The 15,444-nt window shown below is 35.6% G+C and overlaps 1 protein-coding gene across 2 annotated transcripts; it reads right to left on the bottom strand.

Annotated features, from left to right (window-relative positions):
* Positions 1-201: 201 nt before the first annotated feature.
* On the bottom strand, positions 202-2,997 carry LOC110708654 (DNA replication complex GINS protein PSF1-like). Of its 2 annotated transcripts, none has more exons than XM_021886839.1 (7): positions 2,735-2,899; positions 2,226-2,326; positions 1,923-1,990; positions 1,246-1,359; positions 988-1,153; positions 707-853; positions 202-506 (listed from the first exon to the last, which is right to left on the bottom strand). In XM_021886839.1, the coding sequence occupies exons 2-7, from the start codon at positions 2,313-2,315 to the stop codon at positions 360-362; spliced, it is 732 nt and encodes a 243-aa protein (XP_021742531.1). In that variant the 5' UTR covers positions 2,316-2,326; positions 2,735-2,899; the 3' UTR covers positions 202-359. The 2 variants fall into 2 exon arrangements, with proteins under 2 accessions (XP_021742531.1, XP_021742532.1); XM_021886840.1 differs by having other exon boundaries at positions 411-602; positions 2,735-2,997.
* Between the last annotated feature and the right edge of the window lie 12,447 nt (positions 2,998-15,444).

Genomic DNA, 15,444 nt, shown 5'->3' with positions numbered 1-15,444 from the left:
TTTTGTTGATAACCATCTTATAAAAACAAGTGATTTGGAGGAGTTAAGGACTTAAGGTAAGAATTGTACGACTTGTCAATAAACATATCAAATCTACAGCTACTCAAATGACAAACAGCAGAGAGCATCTCAGCTATTACTTATCAATTCATCAAACAAAATTTATTATCATCCACAGCTGGATACAGTAATCAATAAAAATTGCTTATAAAAGTTTTTTTTATTTCTATTGGTTTTTAAAAGGAATATGCTAGTTACAAATTACAATCCTAGATGGCCTCAAAAAAAAAATAATTACAATCCTAGATAAATAACAGGAGGAAAACATCAGAGTTTACAGGTCCTGCACTGCTGCACAGTTAAACCACAGACCTCATGCTCTGGCAGCTTTTGCTTGCATTTTTGCCCGGATATGCGTCCTTTAAAGACAGTTGAGTCTTCTGCCCAGTCACAGCCAAACAACTGAACATGATGATCTTGAAACTAACAGCATACTGAGCAGCACACTAGCGTATATCATGAGACCATGAGACACGGATTAGCACAGTAGAGCATATATGAAGAGACTATGAGACTGCACATTTTATATCACCCTAAGAGTTCTTCCATCATCCCATGTTTACAAAACAAGATTTTAAGTTCAGTTATTCTCTCTAGATACAAAATGTTTAAAACCAACAAAAAAGGTTGTCTACTGTCCATCTACCTGAAACATGTAATGCTCAGCATCACTTCGTTTGAGGAAGTGGATTGAGTGGCGTGCAAGATTGGTATCTCGGTCTCCCATTGCTGTCACACCAATATCATCAAGGACTCTTACTTTAATGTAGGGATCTTTTGGTGGCACCATATCCTGCCACAGAAACCCACAATTTTAGTATCTACAACTTCTTGAGAGTTCATGTGAAGGAGGAATGTTCAGATTTTGCAGTCCTAAGCGAGAAAATGATGAGTAGAAGATGGGAAGAAAGAAGAATGGATGCGTACCACAGTCAAATCAAGGCCATCCATGTCCCTCATATACGATTGTAAAGCTGAAGAGTGGCTCTTAAAGTAACGCTTTTCTGGATCACTTAGCTTTTGCTCAATTTCTTCAGGAAGCACCCGCCCAACAGTCCAGCTTAGGTTCTGTATAATTTCAGATCGGTTATGCCTGCATATTTCAGAAACCAATAGTTGAGAAAACAAATGATTGGCAGGATAGCTAAACATCAAGTGTGAACAGGATCGTAAGCTATTACTTACACATATGCCATTAGGCAACGCTTGTTGCGTAATAGAGAAAGATGATGGATAAGCATTCCAAAGTGATCAGCATTTCTAGCTGATTGGACATCCAATCCTTCATCTTGCATTTTCCTGCCAAAAGATCAGGTTCATCGGTACACAAAAGCTCACAAGAATAAACAAGTGTAAACAATAACAACAATCAAAGCCTTAATCCCAAAAATAGGGCAAAGAATAAATTAGTATAGACTGCCTAAAATAAGTATCCCAAATTACTTAAATCTGTAACAAAGCATTGCGAGTAGCAATTTCAAGCTAGGCAACTATTTGAGAATGGAGGATGATTATACATAATATGTTGCAATGGAAACCACTGGAGATAATCAAAGCTAGCATATACATTGAACAAGCTAAATTATGGTACTTGTCATCCAGTTGAATGGATTATCGAAAAGTTTGGGAAGGATAAATACATAAGAGGGCCGATGAGATGTTTCTCAAACTCAACAGAAAATCGCATAGCTTCTGGGACAGCATCAGTACAGTAGTTGTTTAATGACAGTTCAGTTATGCAGAAACAGATGAATGGCTTGTTCAATTGCTGAAGGGAATAAAGAAGCATGGCAAGAATGTGCCGAGGAGCAAAACCTTAAGGAAATTGAAATCAAAACTTAACGAAAACCAAAGGGACTTACCTAGTAAGTTCGTAAAATTGACTGTAGTGCACAGCACATTCTTTGATAACTTGATTAAACAAATCATCCTGGTGAACACAAGAACAAAATTAATGAAGGGCAAAGCAATTTTACCAACTTTTTTTTTCTATCTTCATTTCTACATTTAATCTAACAATTTCTCTCCATTCTCTTTCGGTATTTCAATTCCGAATTTAACATCTACTCTTAATTTCCTTGCCTAATACAAATGGGAAGCCAAATATAGATTGAACAAGGGTGATTATCCACAAACAAGTACTTCATATAAAGGAGAAAGCTCACATTGAATCGAGTAAGTTGACCCGGTTCGGCACAAGCAAGCTCTTTCACAAGCTGGCTACCCCTTCTACCATAAATCTCTGTACCCTCCATTAGAGCTTATCCTGAAATTGATACACGTTATAACAATACCTAAAACTAATTATAGTGCTTCTAAAAAAATGCAAATTGAAAATTCAAGGTTCCATTTCTCTTCAACCTAGATTACCCACGAACAAGACTTCAAATTTCCAGAATTATCAATTCACCATATTGTTTGATTCGATTTTGGAATTTTACAATCACAATTGGAAGATTAAATGGTTTCGTTTTGCAGCAGTTTATGAAATTAATTTATTCTCGCTTTAGAATGTAATAAATGAATAGAAAAACGTTAAACTTAGAATGAATAAATTATAACAAACATATAGTTCAAAATCAATCCACCTTGAAAGAACCCTAATTTGAAAAAATTGACGATTAACCTAGATTGTGAAATTGATATTCGATGTTTCGATAAAATAAAGTCTTACCTCAGAAGCTGCTTCAATGGAGGAGAGAAAGCTCAAAATCTACTTCAATGGAGAATTCAGAGTATGTAAGATTGAAGAACACAGTGAAGAGAAAATGATGTTGTGTATTTTAGCAAGAGTGACCGCCCAACCCAATTTGAATAATTTTGCCCGAATATAAGCTCGCGCTTGTTTTATTTTCCGTAAGTGTCATTTTTACAGTTTTCCACAAATCGATATATTTTTGTTACGCAAAACGATGCACTTGTGTTATTTTTTTTTTTTCTAATTCCGAACTCAATTTGGGTCTCTAAGGAGTTAAAATGGGCCCTATAATTTTAATCAAAGATTTTTTGACACGTAAACCGATAAAAAAAAAATGAATCGAATTGCAATTTACAAGTTATACGAACTTTTGGGCTGCAATTTACAAGTTTTTTTAAATGACTGCAATTTGCAAAATACGAACTTTAAATGGTTGTAATTTGCAAATTTTCCTTATTAATAAAGAGGATTTGTTTTTATTATTACTCTGTATACCATACTTACTTTGACCGAAAACTTTCCCTCAAAATATACTTTGACCGGAAACTTATTACTAAAAACTATACGGTTAGTTATTATTTGAAAATGATTGTTTGTATGTCATTTTTATTGGGCGTGTCCGGCGCTAGCTTTTAGGTAGCTTTTAGTGGTTTGACCAAGTCAAACCACTACTCAACAAAAAAAATGAGTGTTTGGCAAAGTAATGGTTCAAGTAGCTTTTAGTGGTGGAGGTAACTTTTATTAAAAGCTAGGATTATTAGCTTTTGAAGTTAGAGGTAGCTTTTGAAAATTTAATGTATAGTTTTAAAAATAAAATATTGATTCTTAAACGTAACAGCTAGTCAACCACTACTTTACCGAACAATCATAACTAAATTATCTTTTTTTCACAGCTAACAGCTATAGAAAATCGTACTGTTTGATTAATTCCACACTTGATTGAGAAAGTTGCTACTTGTTAGTCTAGTTGTGCATCATCTGCCATGCATAATGGTCTAACTTGTTCCATGCGTAAAACCAAGTCAAAGACGTTCGCGTCCAATATCACAAATGACGACTTTTGGACTTAGCTATCAAACTACATCCTATTATGGCCAAAATAAGATTCATCTCATCATAATTTGTAAAAAATACATGCTAATGCAAAAGAATAACAAATGAATTTTACTAGATTATCTTTACAAATAATAATGAAACCCTTTAGCAAAAGAATAACAAATGAATTTTACTAGATTATCTTTACAAATAATAATGAAACCCACGGAACTTGTTGCTAATGCATAATTGGCAGATTAATATAGAATAATATAATATAGAACAACAAATGATAAAACCAAATACTAGTACTTTGTATATTGTTACATGGGTTCAAATATTATAAAGTGAATTTTTTTTTTTTTTTTTTTTTTTTTTTTTAATTTTTAAAGTGTTTAAACATAAGTTCACATAGAAAACAAAAAAATAAAAAATATTATTTTTCTTAAAAAAAAACAAAAAATAAATAAATTTAATCCAAGTGGGTCCAAGTGAGCCCACTTGCCTCAATGTGACCCCGTCCCAACAGCCATACCAAAGTCAATTATGGATTAATATACTTCCTCCGTTTTTTATTTATTGCACCACTTGTCTTTTAAGGAAGTTTCACAAAAATTGCACCATTTTTATTTTAGGAAACAAAATATCCATATTCACATTACAAATACCCAATATACACTTACTTTTACCACTTGAATATTGATTCATTAGTTTAGGCTTACATTACATGGAAAACTTTAATTTGTAATTTTACCCTTCTCTCTTCCCTTTTTCCAGGCCACTACTAATAAAAAAGTGTGTCAACCTCTATGGCGCAATGATAAAAGAACGGAGGAAGTAGTATTCTTAACAAAATATAAAATCCACTACTCATGTTGGTCAAAATAAATAAATAAATAAAAATAAAATAAATCCTCTTCTCATGATCTATTTGTTTTCCTTCTTAATACCTAACCCCTATTATGTAATCTTATATGGCATCAAAGTCTTCGATCATAACCTTATTTCACTTATTGAAACAATAACATTACACTCTTTGTTGGTTCGCAGCTCACACAATGTTCCTTCCTCCCAAATTGATTATGTTACACAAACTATTGGGTGCACTCTTCCTTTCTCATTCTCCCTCCTTCTCTTTCTCTCTGCTTAGGGATGGCAGTGGGTCGGGTTAAATGGGACACCCCGCCCCATTCCCGCCCAAGTGGGGCGTGGATGGAGGGTGGTTTGGCGGGTGGTGGGGCGGGGATGGGTATAAAATGTGTACCCGCCATGGGTGATGATGCGGACATAGATTTTAGAGTAGACCCGCACCATATTTCTTTTAGAAGAGTTGAGAATTTATGAAACTTGATACCCTAAGACCCAATAAGCTTGAATAGTGAAAGTCTCAATTTTCTTAATCTAATTTGATATAATCATCATTAATGTGATACAATAGAGCATCATGGCAAAGGGTTTGGGACGATTTGGGGCGGGTATGAGGTGAGTATGAATATCCAAGTGGGTGATGGGGCGGGAATGGATCCTATCTTGTACCTGGTGGGGCGAGTATGGATGTGGATATTATACCCGCCACGGGTGGGGGGGATGGGTATAAAGAGTTTTAGGCGGGTATGGGTATGGAGGTACCATCATTCGCATCCGACCCGCCCCATTGCCATTCTTATCTATGCTCCTCCTTTTTTCCAGCTCAAAATCAAAATCAGGAATTCACATTAATTGCATAAAACAATCATGAATTAATCGAAATTAATGATTTGCTTTGTTTGAAAGCGGAGGAGGCGACATTAGGTGAAAAAATAAGATTGGCACCGCCCTAAGGCCACCGGTTTTCAAAAACCGGTGGGGAAAATAGGGAGAAAAATAGGCAGGATTTTGATGGGTGATTTTTGCCACCGGTTCAAACCAAATCGGTGGGAAACCCATTATTCCCACCGGTTCAAACCGGTGGCCTTTTATTATTAAAAAAAAAACCACCCATATATAAACCCCCTAACCCTACCCAGCCCATTCACTCAGCCTCCTCTCTCCTCTCCATTCTCCATCTCTCCTCTCCATTCACGCAGCCTGCTCTCTCCTCTCTCCTCTCCATTCTCGATCTCTCCTCTCTCCTCTCAACTCTCCGTCTCTCCTCTCCATCTCTCGGTCTCACCGCCGTCCTCTTATCTCTCCTTTCCTCTCCCTCGTCTCTCCTTCTATCTCCTCTCCCTCGTCTCGCACTACTAGAAAACAGCCCATTTCAGACGGAAAAATTCTGTCGGAAACACCCTGAATTCCGTCAGAAAAGGGGTTTCCGACGGAATTCCGTCGGAAGTGGTTGTCGGAAACACCGTGGTAGGAAAAACCACCTCTTCCGACCGAAATTCCGTCGGAAACACTCTTCCGACGGAATTTTCCGTCGTAAGGCAATTTCCGGCACCGGCAAATTCCGTCGGAAATTTCCGACAGATTTTACATTTCGGTCGGAATTTTTCGACGGGAATTCCGTCGAAAAATATTTTCGGGAAATTAAAAAAATACGCCGTGCCACCACCGGCACGGCGTATCACCACCTCCAACCACCCAAAAACCCCCTGTCAACCCCAACCAAACCAACTTCAAAACCGCATCACCACCACCAACCACATCAGATCACCACCACCGCCACCATACAACCACCAAACCTTACCCAGAAACCACTAAACCTAACCCAGAAACCACCAAACTCTAACCAAACCTAACCCAGACCCAAACCGGCACCCACCACCACCTCCTAGACCACGACGCGCCCAGATCTGAACCCACCGAAACACCCTAACCCAAATCTGCACCCACTAAACTGAAAACAACCCCGAAAACCAAAAAAAAAAAAAAACTCAGAAACAAAATCGAAAATTTAAAACATACCTTAAATTGAAAATTATGCTTCGAATTTCACCTCGGAAACGGTTTAACAAGGCCAAATTCGCCCACAAAAAGTCTAGATCTAGGCTTTTAATGGTCGAATTTGGCCTTAAGAAACCTTTAAAATATGAAAAAAAAAATCAAAGGAGAGACGGTGTGTGGTAAAATCGTCGGCGTGGAAGCTCTGGTGGGTGGTATTCTTGATGTTTGTGGCGGTTGTTGGTGTGAGATAGAAAGAGGGAAAAAAGGAGGAAAGGGGAACGAAGAGAGAAGAAAACAGAAGAGAGAAGAGGAGGAAGAAGGAGGAACGGTGAGAATGAGGGGAAAGAATAAGGGGCGGAGAAGAAGAGAAGATGAGGGGGAAGGAGAACAGGAAGAATGAGGGGAGGAGAGAGAAAGAGAGGAAAGAGAAATGAAGGGTAAGGGCGGCTACTAGCTGTTTAATTAGGGTTGAGAATTTTTTTTTAATTTTTAAAATTTAAATTCCGTCGTTAACACTTGCAATTCCGTCAGAAATTTTTCGACGGGCTTAATTCCGTCGGAAATCACTTAATTTCCGACGGATTAATCCGTAGGAAATTTCCTACGGAATAAAATCCGTCGGAAATTAAAAATTTTCCAACGAAATTTAAGTCCGTCGGAAATTTCCGACGGAAATTCCAAATCCGTCGGAAATTTCCTACGGACTTAAATTCCGTCGAAAATTTGTATTTTCCGGCGGATTTTCATGTCCGTCGGAATTCGACCTTTTTCTTGTAGTGTCATCTCACCACCACCACCACGAACCACCGCCACCACCACCAATTTATTCTTCGATCTCCACGACCACCATCAATTTATCCACCCTCACCACCACGACCACCACCAATTTTCCCACCAAAAATTTTTCCACCACCACCGCAACATAACACCACCACTGCTACAATAACACCACGAACACATGCATGAGCAAAATCGACTTTAATCGAGGTTAGTGTTTGATTTTAATCGATTTTAATTCGATTTTAATTTGATTTTAATCGATTTAAATTCGATCTTTATTGATCTTAATCGATTTTATTCGATTTCTTCTTGGTTTTTCTGGTTAAAAAACAAATTTATCTGGGTTTTTTAAATTGAATTTTTCTGGGTTTTTTAGATCGAATTTTTCTAGGTTTTTTAAATCCAATTCGTGGGATGTGGTGGTTTTTGGTGGTGGTTTAAGGTGGGTGGGTTTTTGTTATTTTTGGCCAAATTCGAAATGGATTTTTCTGGTTTTATGAGTTTAATTGATTTCGAAATTTTTCTGTGTTTGATTGATTTCGAAAATTTTCTGGGTTTTTCTGGGTTTCGTAAATCTGTTTTTTCTGGGTTTGTCGAATTTTTTTTGTGATTCGTAAATGTGGTTTTTTTCGCTTTTTTTTTGTGAGTTTTATTAATTTCTGGGTTTAATTGATGCAGGTGTTAATTGATGCAACAAGGATTGAAGACATTGATTTAGAATATTGTTTTTTAATGTTGTAATTTTTGATGTTGATGTTGTAATTTTTTTTTTTTGGTATTGTACAATAACAGTTAAATGAAAATTATATTTTTGTTGATTTTGAGTGTTTTTGGTACATTTTGATTATGATATTTCTGAGTATACTAAACCCAAATAAAACCAAAACAAAAAAAAAAAATTATTTACATGTACATTGCCACCGGTTAACCGGTGGCAATAGTTGTTAATACCCAAAAAAAAAATTTGCGGGAAGTCTTATTGCCACCGGTTAACCGGTGGCAATAATACTTGTTTTTGCCACCGGTTTTGAACCGGTGGCTTTTGCATCAGATTATTGCCACCCCCAAATGACCATCGGTTCAAAACCGGTGGCATAGGGGGGTTTTGAACCGGTGGCTAATTGCTTTTTTCTACTAGTGCGATAGCGACGGCGGAGGAAAGAATTTCTGGCGATGGAAATCTTCAAAATTTCTGGAAATTTGCTGAACAATTAAGACTGTTGAAAACTCATCAATAGTACATAGGCATTCACGAGAATTGTGTGTGGTGGCGGAACATGTGGTTTAGTGCGGTGATTAATAGAGGCGACGTAGATGATGGTGGTGGTTGGGTAGTCGTAGTGGAAAGGTACGACTGTTTTTGGTGGAGGTGATGGTTGGATAAATGTTGTTCCTGTTTCCATTTTTGGATACTAGATAAAGACCATTGTACCGTCATTTTTTTTTTAACTTTATTCATTATACTTCCTAATTTACCCTTTAATTTTGCACATGTTACATGTACTTTTTTCCACTTTCTCTCTCTAACTTTTGTCTATGATTGTGTGATTTTCACTTTTATTAATGTATTTCATTCACTTTCTCCTCCTATTTATTATTAAATACTATGAAAAACACAAACATGAACTATATTATGGGACAAAGGGAATACTAAAAAACACACATGAGCCAACAAAAAAAAATAGCCAACATAAAATCCATATCAGCCAACAAATAAAATATATTAGCCAACACATGAAACATATCAACCAACAAACGAAATATATCCGCCAAATCTGTTGCATGTAATTATGTGTGCGGCAGTCCGCACCCAATACCTTTTCTTATGTTATTCACACAACCTATGCAGGGCCTGTTCTCTTCAGATTATTTTCAGTTCAGTTAAGTTATTAATTTCCTTCTCTCATAAAATATTCAGTTCAGTTCAGTTAAGCTTATTTCCGTAGTTAGTAACATCAAATTGGTTCCTTTTTTCAATTTTTAATGAATTCAACAAAAAGTTATGTCACACATGCATTGTGTTAGCAATCACATCATTTAACACCTCTATTAATCAACCTGATTCTAAAGCATAATGTGACAATTTACCTTTACTTTTAGATGATTATTTTCCATATACAACTTATATTTTCTTTACTCCAAATTAATTGACAATTTCAATTATCATTTGTGATTTAATGATTAAAGAAAAATGTGAGATTTTATTAAGTTCCTCTCAATGCGTAATTTCAAAATATTAAATTTTATAATTCTTTTTTTTGAGAAAATTAAATTTTATAATTTGTACTATTGATAATTAGAGTTTTTAAAGCTTGAATTTAAGTGCCAACAAGCATGAGTGATATTGACAATTAAAGTTATTTATGGTTAAATTTAAGCTCAAACAAGCATGATTAAAGAAATAAACAAACATGCTAACTAAAAGAACATTACTACCTCACAAAACCACCTCTACAACAATTTAGCATGTGATATTTTTTGCAACCCCTAATGAATATTTAGGACCATAAGGAGCCAATGAAGCTTTGGACCTGTGTAACACCCCTAATTTACTAACTAATACTAAACAATAAATAAAGGAAAAATAGATAACCTTTAAATAAAATTGCGGAAGCATACACCTAAATCGGAGGTATCACAGCCACATTCGACAACCTGTCAAGTGTTAAGGCTTACAAAATCCCAATAATTACAACCCAATAAACTAGGTGAGCTATATATAGAACTTTACAAACTTGTTATAAACAAACTAATTGATCACTTGAGCTCCTTTAGCTACGATCACTTGATCAACCTGCTAAAACAATCTTGATTGCTCACCATTAAGGACAAATTCTAAAATAGATCGTCGCAGGGCTACCATAAGAAAAAGACATGGCCTCAAACACAAGTAGCACAACAAAATAATAACACACGCGTCAGCAAAAAGCTGAGTAATCATCACATATCAGAGTATATAGAGTATAATAAAATAATTGACAATACTTGCTCAATTAAACAATGTAGTTCGAAACTACATTACACATTATACTCTGAAAAGTAACATTTATCAACTCAACCTCGAATAATAATACAATCCTTCACTCAATTAACTCATAACCCATAAGTGTGCCACGCTCTTTGTTTTATACCTAGCCTTGGACATAGGTAATTCGAATAATAACAAACCAACAAGTATAAAAACTTGAATACTCTCAATAACCAGAAAAACACCTTAAACAGACCACATACGGGTCAATTCCCACTGTAGGGGACCATAGAAAAAAAAATAAAGATTATACCTCATTCTTAACTCGTGATTATCATCCTCTTACCAACATGTCAAGGACTAAGGTATATAACACCGAGCCTCAAACCAAGAACAAAATAATAATTCTCAACCTTTTGATCTCCTACATCGATAAAATAATAATTCACAATCTAATAATAATAACTCAACAATGGCACAAGTTCCCAAATAATACAACAATTCAATTCGAGAACATCTCAACTCTTAGAGAAATAAAACTAGTTCCCAAAATTAATCAAATCTCAACCCAAAAATAACACTCAGCACTAGTAACCCTAAACCTCAAAACAATACTCCCTATAGAAACAACATTAAATAAACCCTAGAAAAATAACACAATCAATCAATATCACAAAATAATACGGCAATTAGAATCATATTATACCACACACTAATCATGTATATATATATAAATCATGATCATATATAATTCACAAATTATAAAATTTACACATAACAATACGGAGTACAATTAATACTAACAATTTATAATCAAGAGAGTGAGGGATAACTCAAGTGGTTAGAGCAACCTTCCCGATTCCAGGAGATCTTGAGATCGATTCTCACCCCCGCCCTTGCGACTCTCTAAACACAAAAAAAAAAAAGTTTATAATCAAATTGGGGGTTAGATTATGGAAGTCACACACAATTGCACAAACGAGATTGTACGAGTTTTTTTTTTTTTTTTAATAAAATATCTTTTGAGAGTTAAGTATATTTTAGGGTTTAAAATAGTTTATATAAGTTTTGAATTGTACAGTGCTATTTAAACAAGATAGGATTTTAAAACTTTGCGAACTCTAAATAAAAATATGAGACTAGAAAAGTTATATAATAAATAAGAATAAACTTTATTTTTATAAAATAAATTATATAAAATCATAAAATATTCGGGTATTACAACTGTTTCGGGTGTTTTTTGGATTTTCTCGGATAATGGTCACGCTCTGCTGGCAACGAGACTGAGACACCTGCAAAAACAACGAATATTTCGTTATCGGAATATTCGCCTCCGACGATCAAGTTAGTGATCGGAAACGAAAAAGGCTAGAGAGAGCAAGTAGGGAGAAGTTAAAGTTATTAATGCTCTTTTTCTTGTGATGTCTTAATCCCCTCCTCCCATCATAAATGATTGGGGTATTTATAGGGGTGGAGCTTGTGCCCTTTTAGGGTTTGTCCCTAAAATAGCGCAACGTGATTGGCTGGGCAATCGGAGAACGCCACGTGTTGCTTTGGGGGCGCCGCTTTGCGGCTTTCAATGATATCTCTCGGGATTTTGGCCCTGATGTAATTATGCCTCTTTTGCGTGCTGATTTCAGGGGTTATATATGCCCTAAGCACGTGGCATCTTCCTGTAGTGACACGTGTCACCCTCTGACTGGGCCACGTGTCGCTACGGGACTGGTCCACGCGTACGGGGTATTTTTACTCTCAACAACAACTGGGTAATAAAATTAGGCTTTTTTTTATATAAATATTTCCTCGAATTTATCTGGTACCCGGTTTATCAGGTGGATCCAAGACCCGGATATCATGACTGCTACTCCCTCTATTTTTAAATATTTGCTCCACTTTCCATTTTCGGTCGTTTTAGATACTTGCTCCATTTCCTTATTTTGGAAGATTTTACAATATTTAATTCATTTCTCTCACCTAGCGGACCCACCAAAAATCATATTTTATTAATTTCATATTATGTATCATCTCATTCCTTAACTACTTTTGCTTTTTACAATTTGTTTATTCTTCCACTTACCCCACTACTTTCATATTTTATTATTTTTCCAATTTCTCTTAAAACTCTGCGCATTGAAAAATTAAGCAAGTTTTTATAAATAGAGGAAGTATTAATATACCGTAAAACATTTTACAGAGTAATTTATTCTTTAATTTCAATTTCTTATATTTTCAACGATCATTTTTTCTTCAAAACCCAAAAAACCCTAATCCAAAAATCTCAAACTCTAAATACCAAAAATTTAATGAAGTGTTCTTCCATTGAAACCCAAAAAACACTAATTCATAAAACCCGGAAAGCAATTGGGTACAAATTAGCCTTCTATATCTTCAACATACTATATAATCTTTATAATGTAGCTAACAAAACGGATTTTTCACCAAATACCATTGAGTTAAAGCTTAATTCACCATATACCACCAAAAACTTTCTAATACACCATGTACCACTGAGTTTAATATAAATGTCACCAAATGCCCTTTTTCTTAACCCCGTTAGTCATGAAGAGTTAAATGTCACACGTGGCAGCCTCGAATTGGCTCTTACTTAAACTATTTACTTTAATAATTAATCAATTAATTAATTAAAAACTTTAACAAAAATAATTAAAAAAAAATAAAACCACCACCAACTATCACCCATCTCCCCTATCCACAACCGCCACCTAGCAGCCCAGCCCCTCGCCGCCTGCTCTCAGCCTTGAACCACCACCGGGTCGGCGCTGACTTTCACCGTACCCAGCCTTGCGCCGGTGCACGAATCTCTCCCTTTATCCACCATACCCAACACCTGACCACCTCCCTGCCATCCCCAATCACAGCCCCACGCAACCAATTCCCTTTCTCCCCCGCATCTCCAGCCGCACCGCTGCTGCCACCATACAAACTGCAACCATTACCAATTCCAGCCCTTTGCCGCCGAACACCGCCCAAATTACCACCCACGCAACTCTACTTCGCACCACCTCCCAGCTCAGCCACACAAACCGCACATCCTCCCATTCGCCACCATACGACACCAGCTACAAACCACCGCAACACCTTACCTTCATTTCATGGCACCAACTACACCACCACGCTAAGCACCTGACCAGCCCGCAGTTGAACCCAAAATCCCAAAACCCAAAATCGAAACCCTAGATTTTGATTTTGGGGTTTTAGGGTTTTGGGGTGGTGGTTCAGAGGGGGGAAAGGGGTGGAGTTGGAAGATTGAGGGGTGACTTAGGTTCGCCGGCTCGGGGAAGGTGGGTCTGGGAGCCGACAAGTGGGTTTGGGCGTCGGAGAGGGGTTTTTTCAAATTTTAGGGTGGGACTTGAGAGGATAGTGGTTTAAGGGAAAGGGATGTGCGGCGGTGTAGACATGGTGGCGGCGGTGTAGACATGGTGGTGCCGGTAGGGGCAGGGATGTTGGTTGGGTGGGGAGCGGTGGCTAGGTTGGTGGTGGTTTATTTATTTATTTTTAAGTTTTTTTTTATTCTTTATTTAAGTAATTAATTAAATAATATTAATAAGAACCAATAAGTGACAGCCACGTGGCATAATTAACCTTAATGACTAACGGAATTAACGGCGTTAGTCATTAAGGGAATTTGGTGACATTTATGTTAAACTCAGTGGTACATGGTGTATTAGAAAGTTTTTGGTGGTATATGGTGAATTAAGCTTTAACTCAGTGGTATTTGGTGAAAAATCCCCTAACAAAATCTCAATTTGTGACCAACTACCAATTAAATTGTATAATAATCTATTTCTTCATAGTATTTGGAGACCAGACCCATCTAAATATTTTAAATCTGTTAATTCTATCATATGTATTTTAAATCAAATTTTTTATTATTATTTTAACTACTTTTCAAAGTTTCTAGGTTTTTTATATATAGTTTTTTTTTTTTTTTTTTTTTTTTTTTTTTTTTTTAATTTGGTCAGAATTATGATTTAATTTTTTAAATGTAAAGACTTTTAGTCATTTATATGGTTAATTTTTCACGATATTCCAAAGCAAAAAGGCTTTTAGCCATTTACATGGTTGATTTACATGCCTTTTAGCCATTTTACTTTTGAAATGAAAAGGCTTTTAGACATTATTACTTTTACGTATTTTGTTAATTTGTTAATTACTACGTATTTTGTAAATTTTTACTTTTACTTTTATTTTATAAATTAATTGTGCTTGATGAAGCTCAAAATCTTTATGACGGATTATTAAAAGTCGTAGGTGTAACCATTCTTCAATGCGAATTTAGAGCAAACATGTGTTTTTTGAAAAATATTCAATTTGCTTATGATTCTAAAGTTAATTCAAGTTTTTGGAATGTTGGGTGTAAAAAATCAGATATTGTATACTATTTCAACAACCTTAAAATGTGTTCTCTTTTTGTAGTTGTTTTGATTTTGTTAATTGGTCGCACGTGCGTAGCGATGGGAATGTTATTATCATCACCTTGCTAGTTTAGTGCCATTTGATAGAGAACAGGTTTGTCAGAATCACTACTCTTCTGTTATTGCTCCATATGTACTTATGGACACTTTGTCCATTGATTAATGAAATGGCTCCTAAACTTTTCCTCTAAAAAAAACAACCTTAGAAAGGTAAATGTAGTTTTAATGGAATTTTTTTTTTAAAAAAAATGTATTTATTGTTTAACTTTCAAATTAATTGCTAATTCGAAAATGTATTTATTATTTAACTTTTTAGATTAATGATTTATGAAGTGACACATTATTTTTAAAGTAAAAAAATGCAATAATATGAAAAATTGTGCCTTTGGATTAATTCCATACTTTATTGAGAGTTGTTATGCTAGTTGTGCGTCATCTGCCATGCATAATCAACTAACTTGTTTCAATCGTAAAGTCAAGTGAATGATGTTCGCTCAATATCACAAATGACGATGTTTTGGACTTAACTATCAAACCACGTCTTATTTTGGCCAAAATAAAATTCATTTCATCATGAATATATGTTAATGCAAAAGGTTAAC

This window comes from Chenopodium quinoa, unplaced genomic scaffold, assembly GCF_001683475.1.
Source record: "Chenopodium quinoa cultivar QQ74 unplaced genomic scaffold, ASM168347v1, whole genome shotgun sequence".
Taxonomy (NCBI): domain Eukaryota; kingdom Viridiplantae; phylum Streptophyta; class Magnoliopsida; order Caryophyllales; family Amaranthaceae; genus Chenopodium; species Chenopodium quinoa.
The sequence above is the reverse complement of the archived record's forward strand: the minus strand, read 5'-3'. Positions and strand labels throughout refer to the sequence as shown.

Excerpts from the sequence above, each read along its gene's own strand:
- LOC110708654 (XM_021886839.1), bottom strand. The coding sequence starts at position 2,315 with ATGGAGGGTACAGAGATTTATGGTAGAAGGGGTAGCCAGCTTGTGAAA. Across the intron at positions 854-987 it reads ATGGCCTTGATTTGACTGTG|GATATGGTGCCACCAAAAGA; the intron begins GTACGCATCCAT and ends TTTCTGTGGCAG. Across the intron at positions 507-706 it reads CTGAGCATTACATGTTTCAG|TGTGCTGCTCAGTATGCTGT; the intron begins GTAGATGGACAG and ends GATATACGCTAG.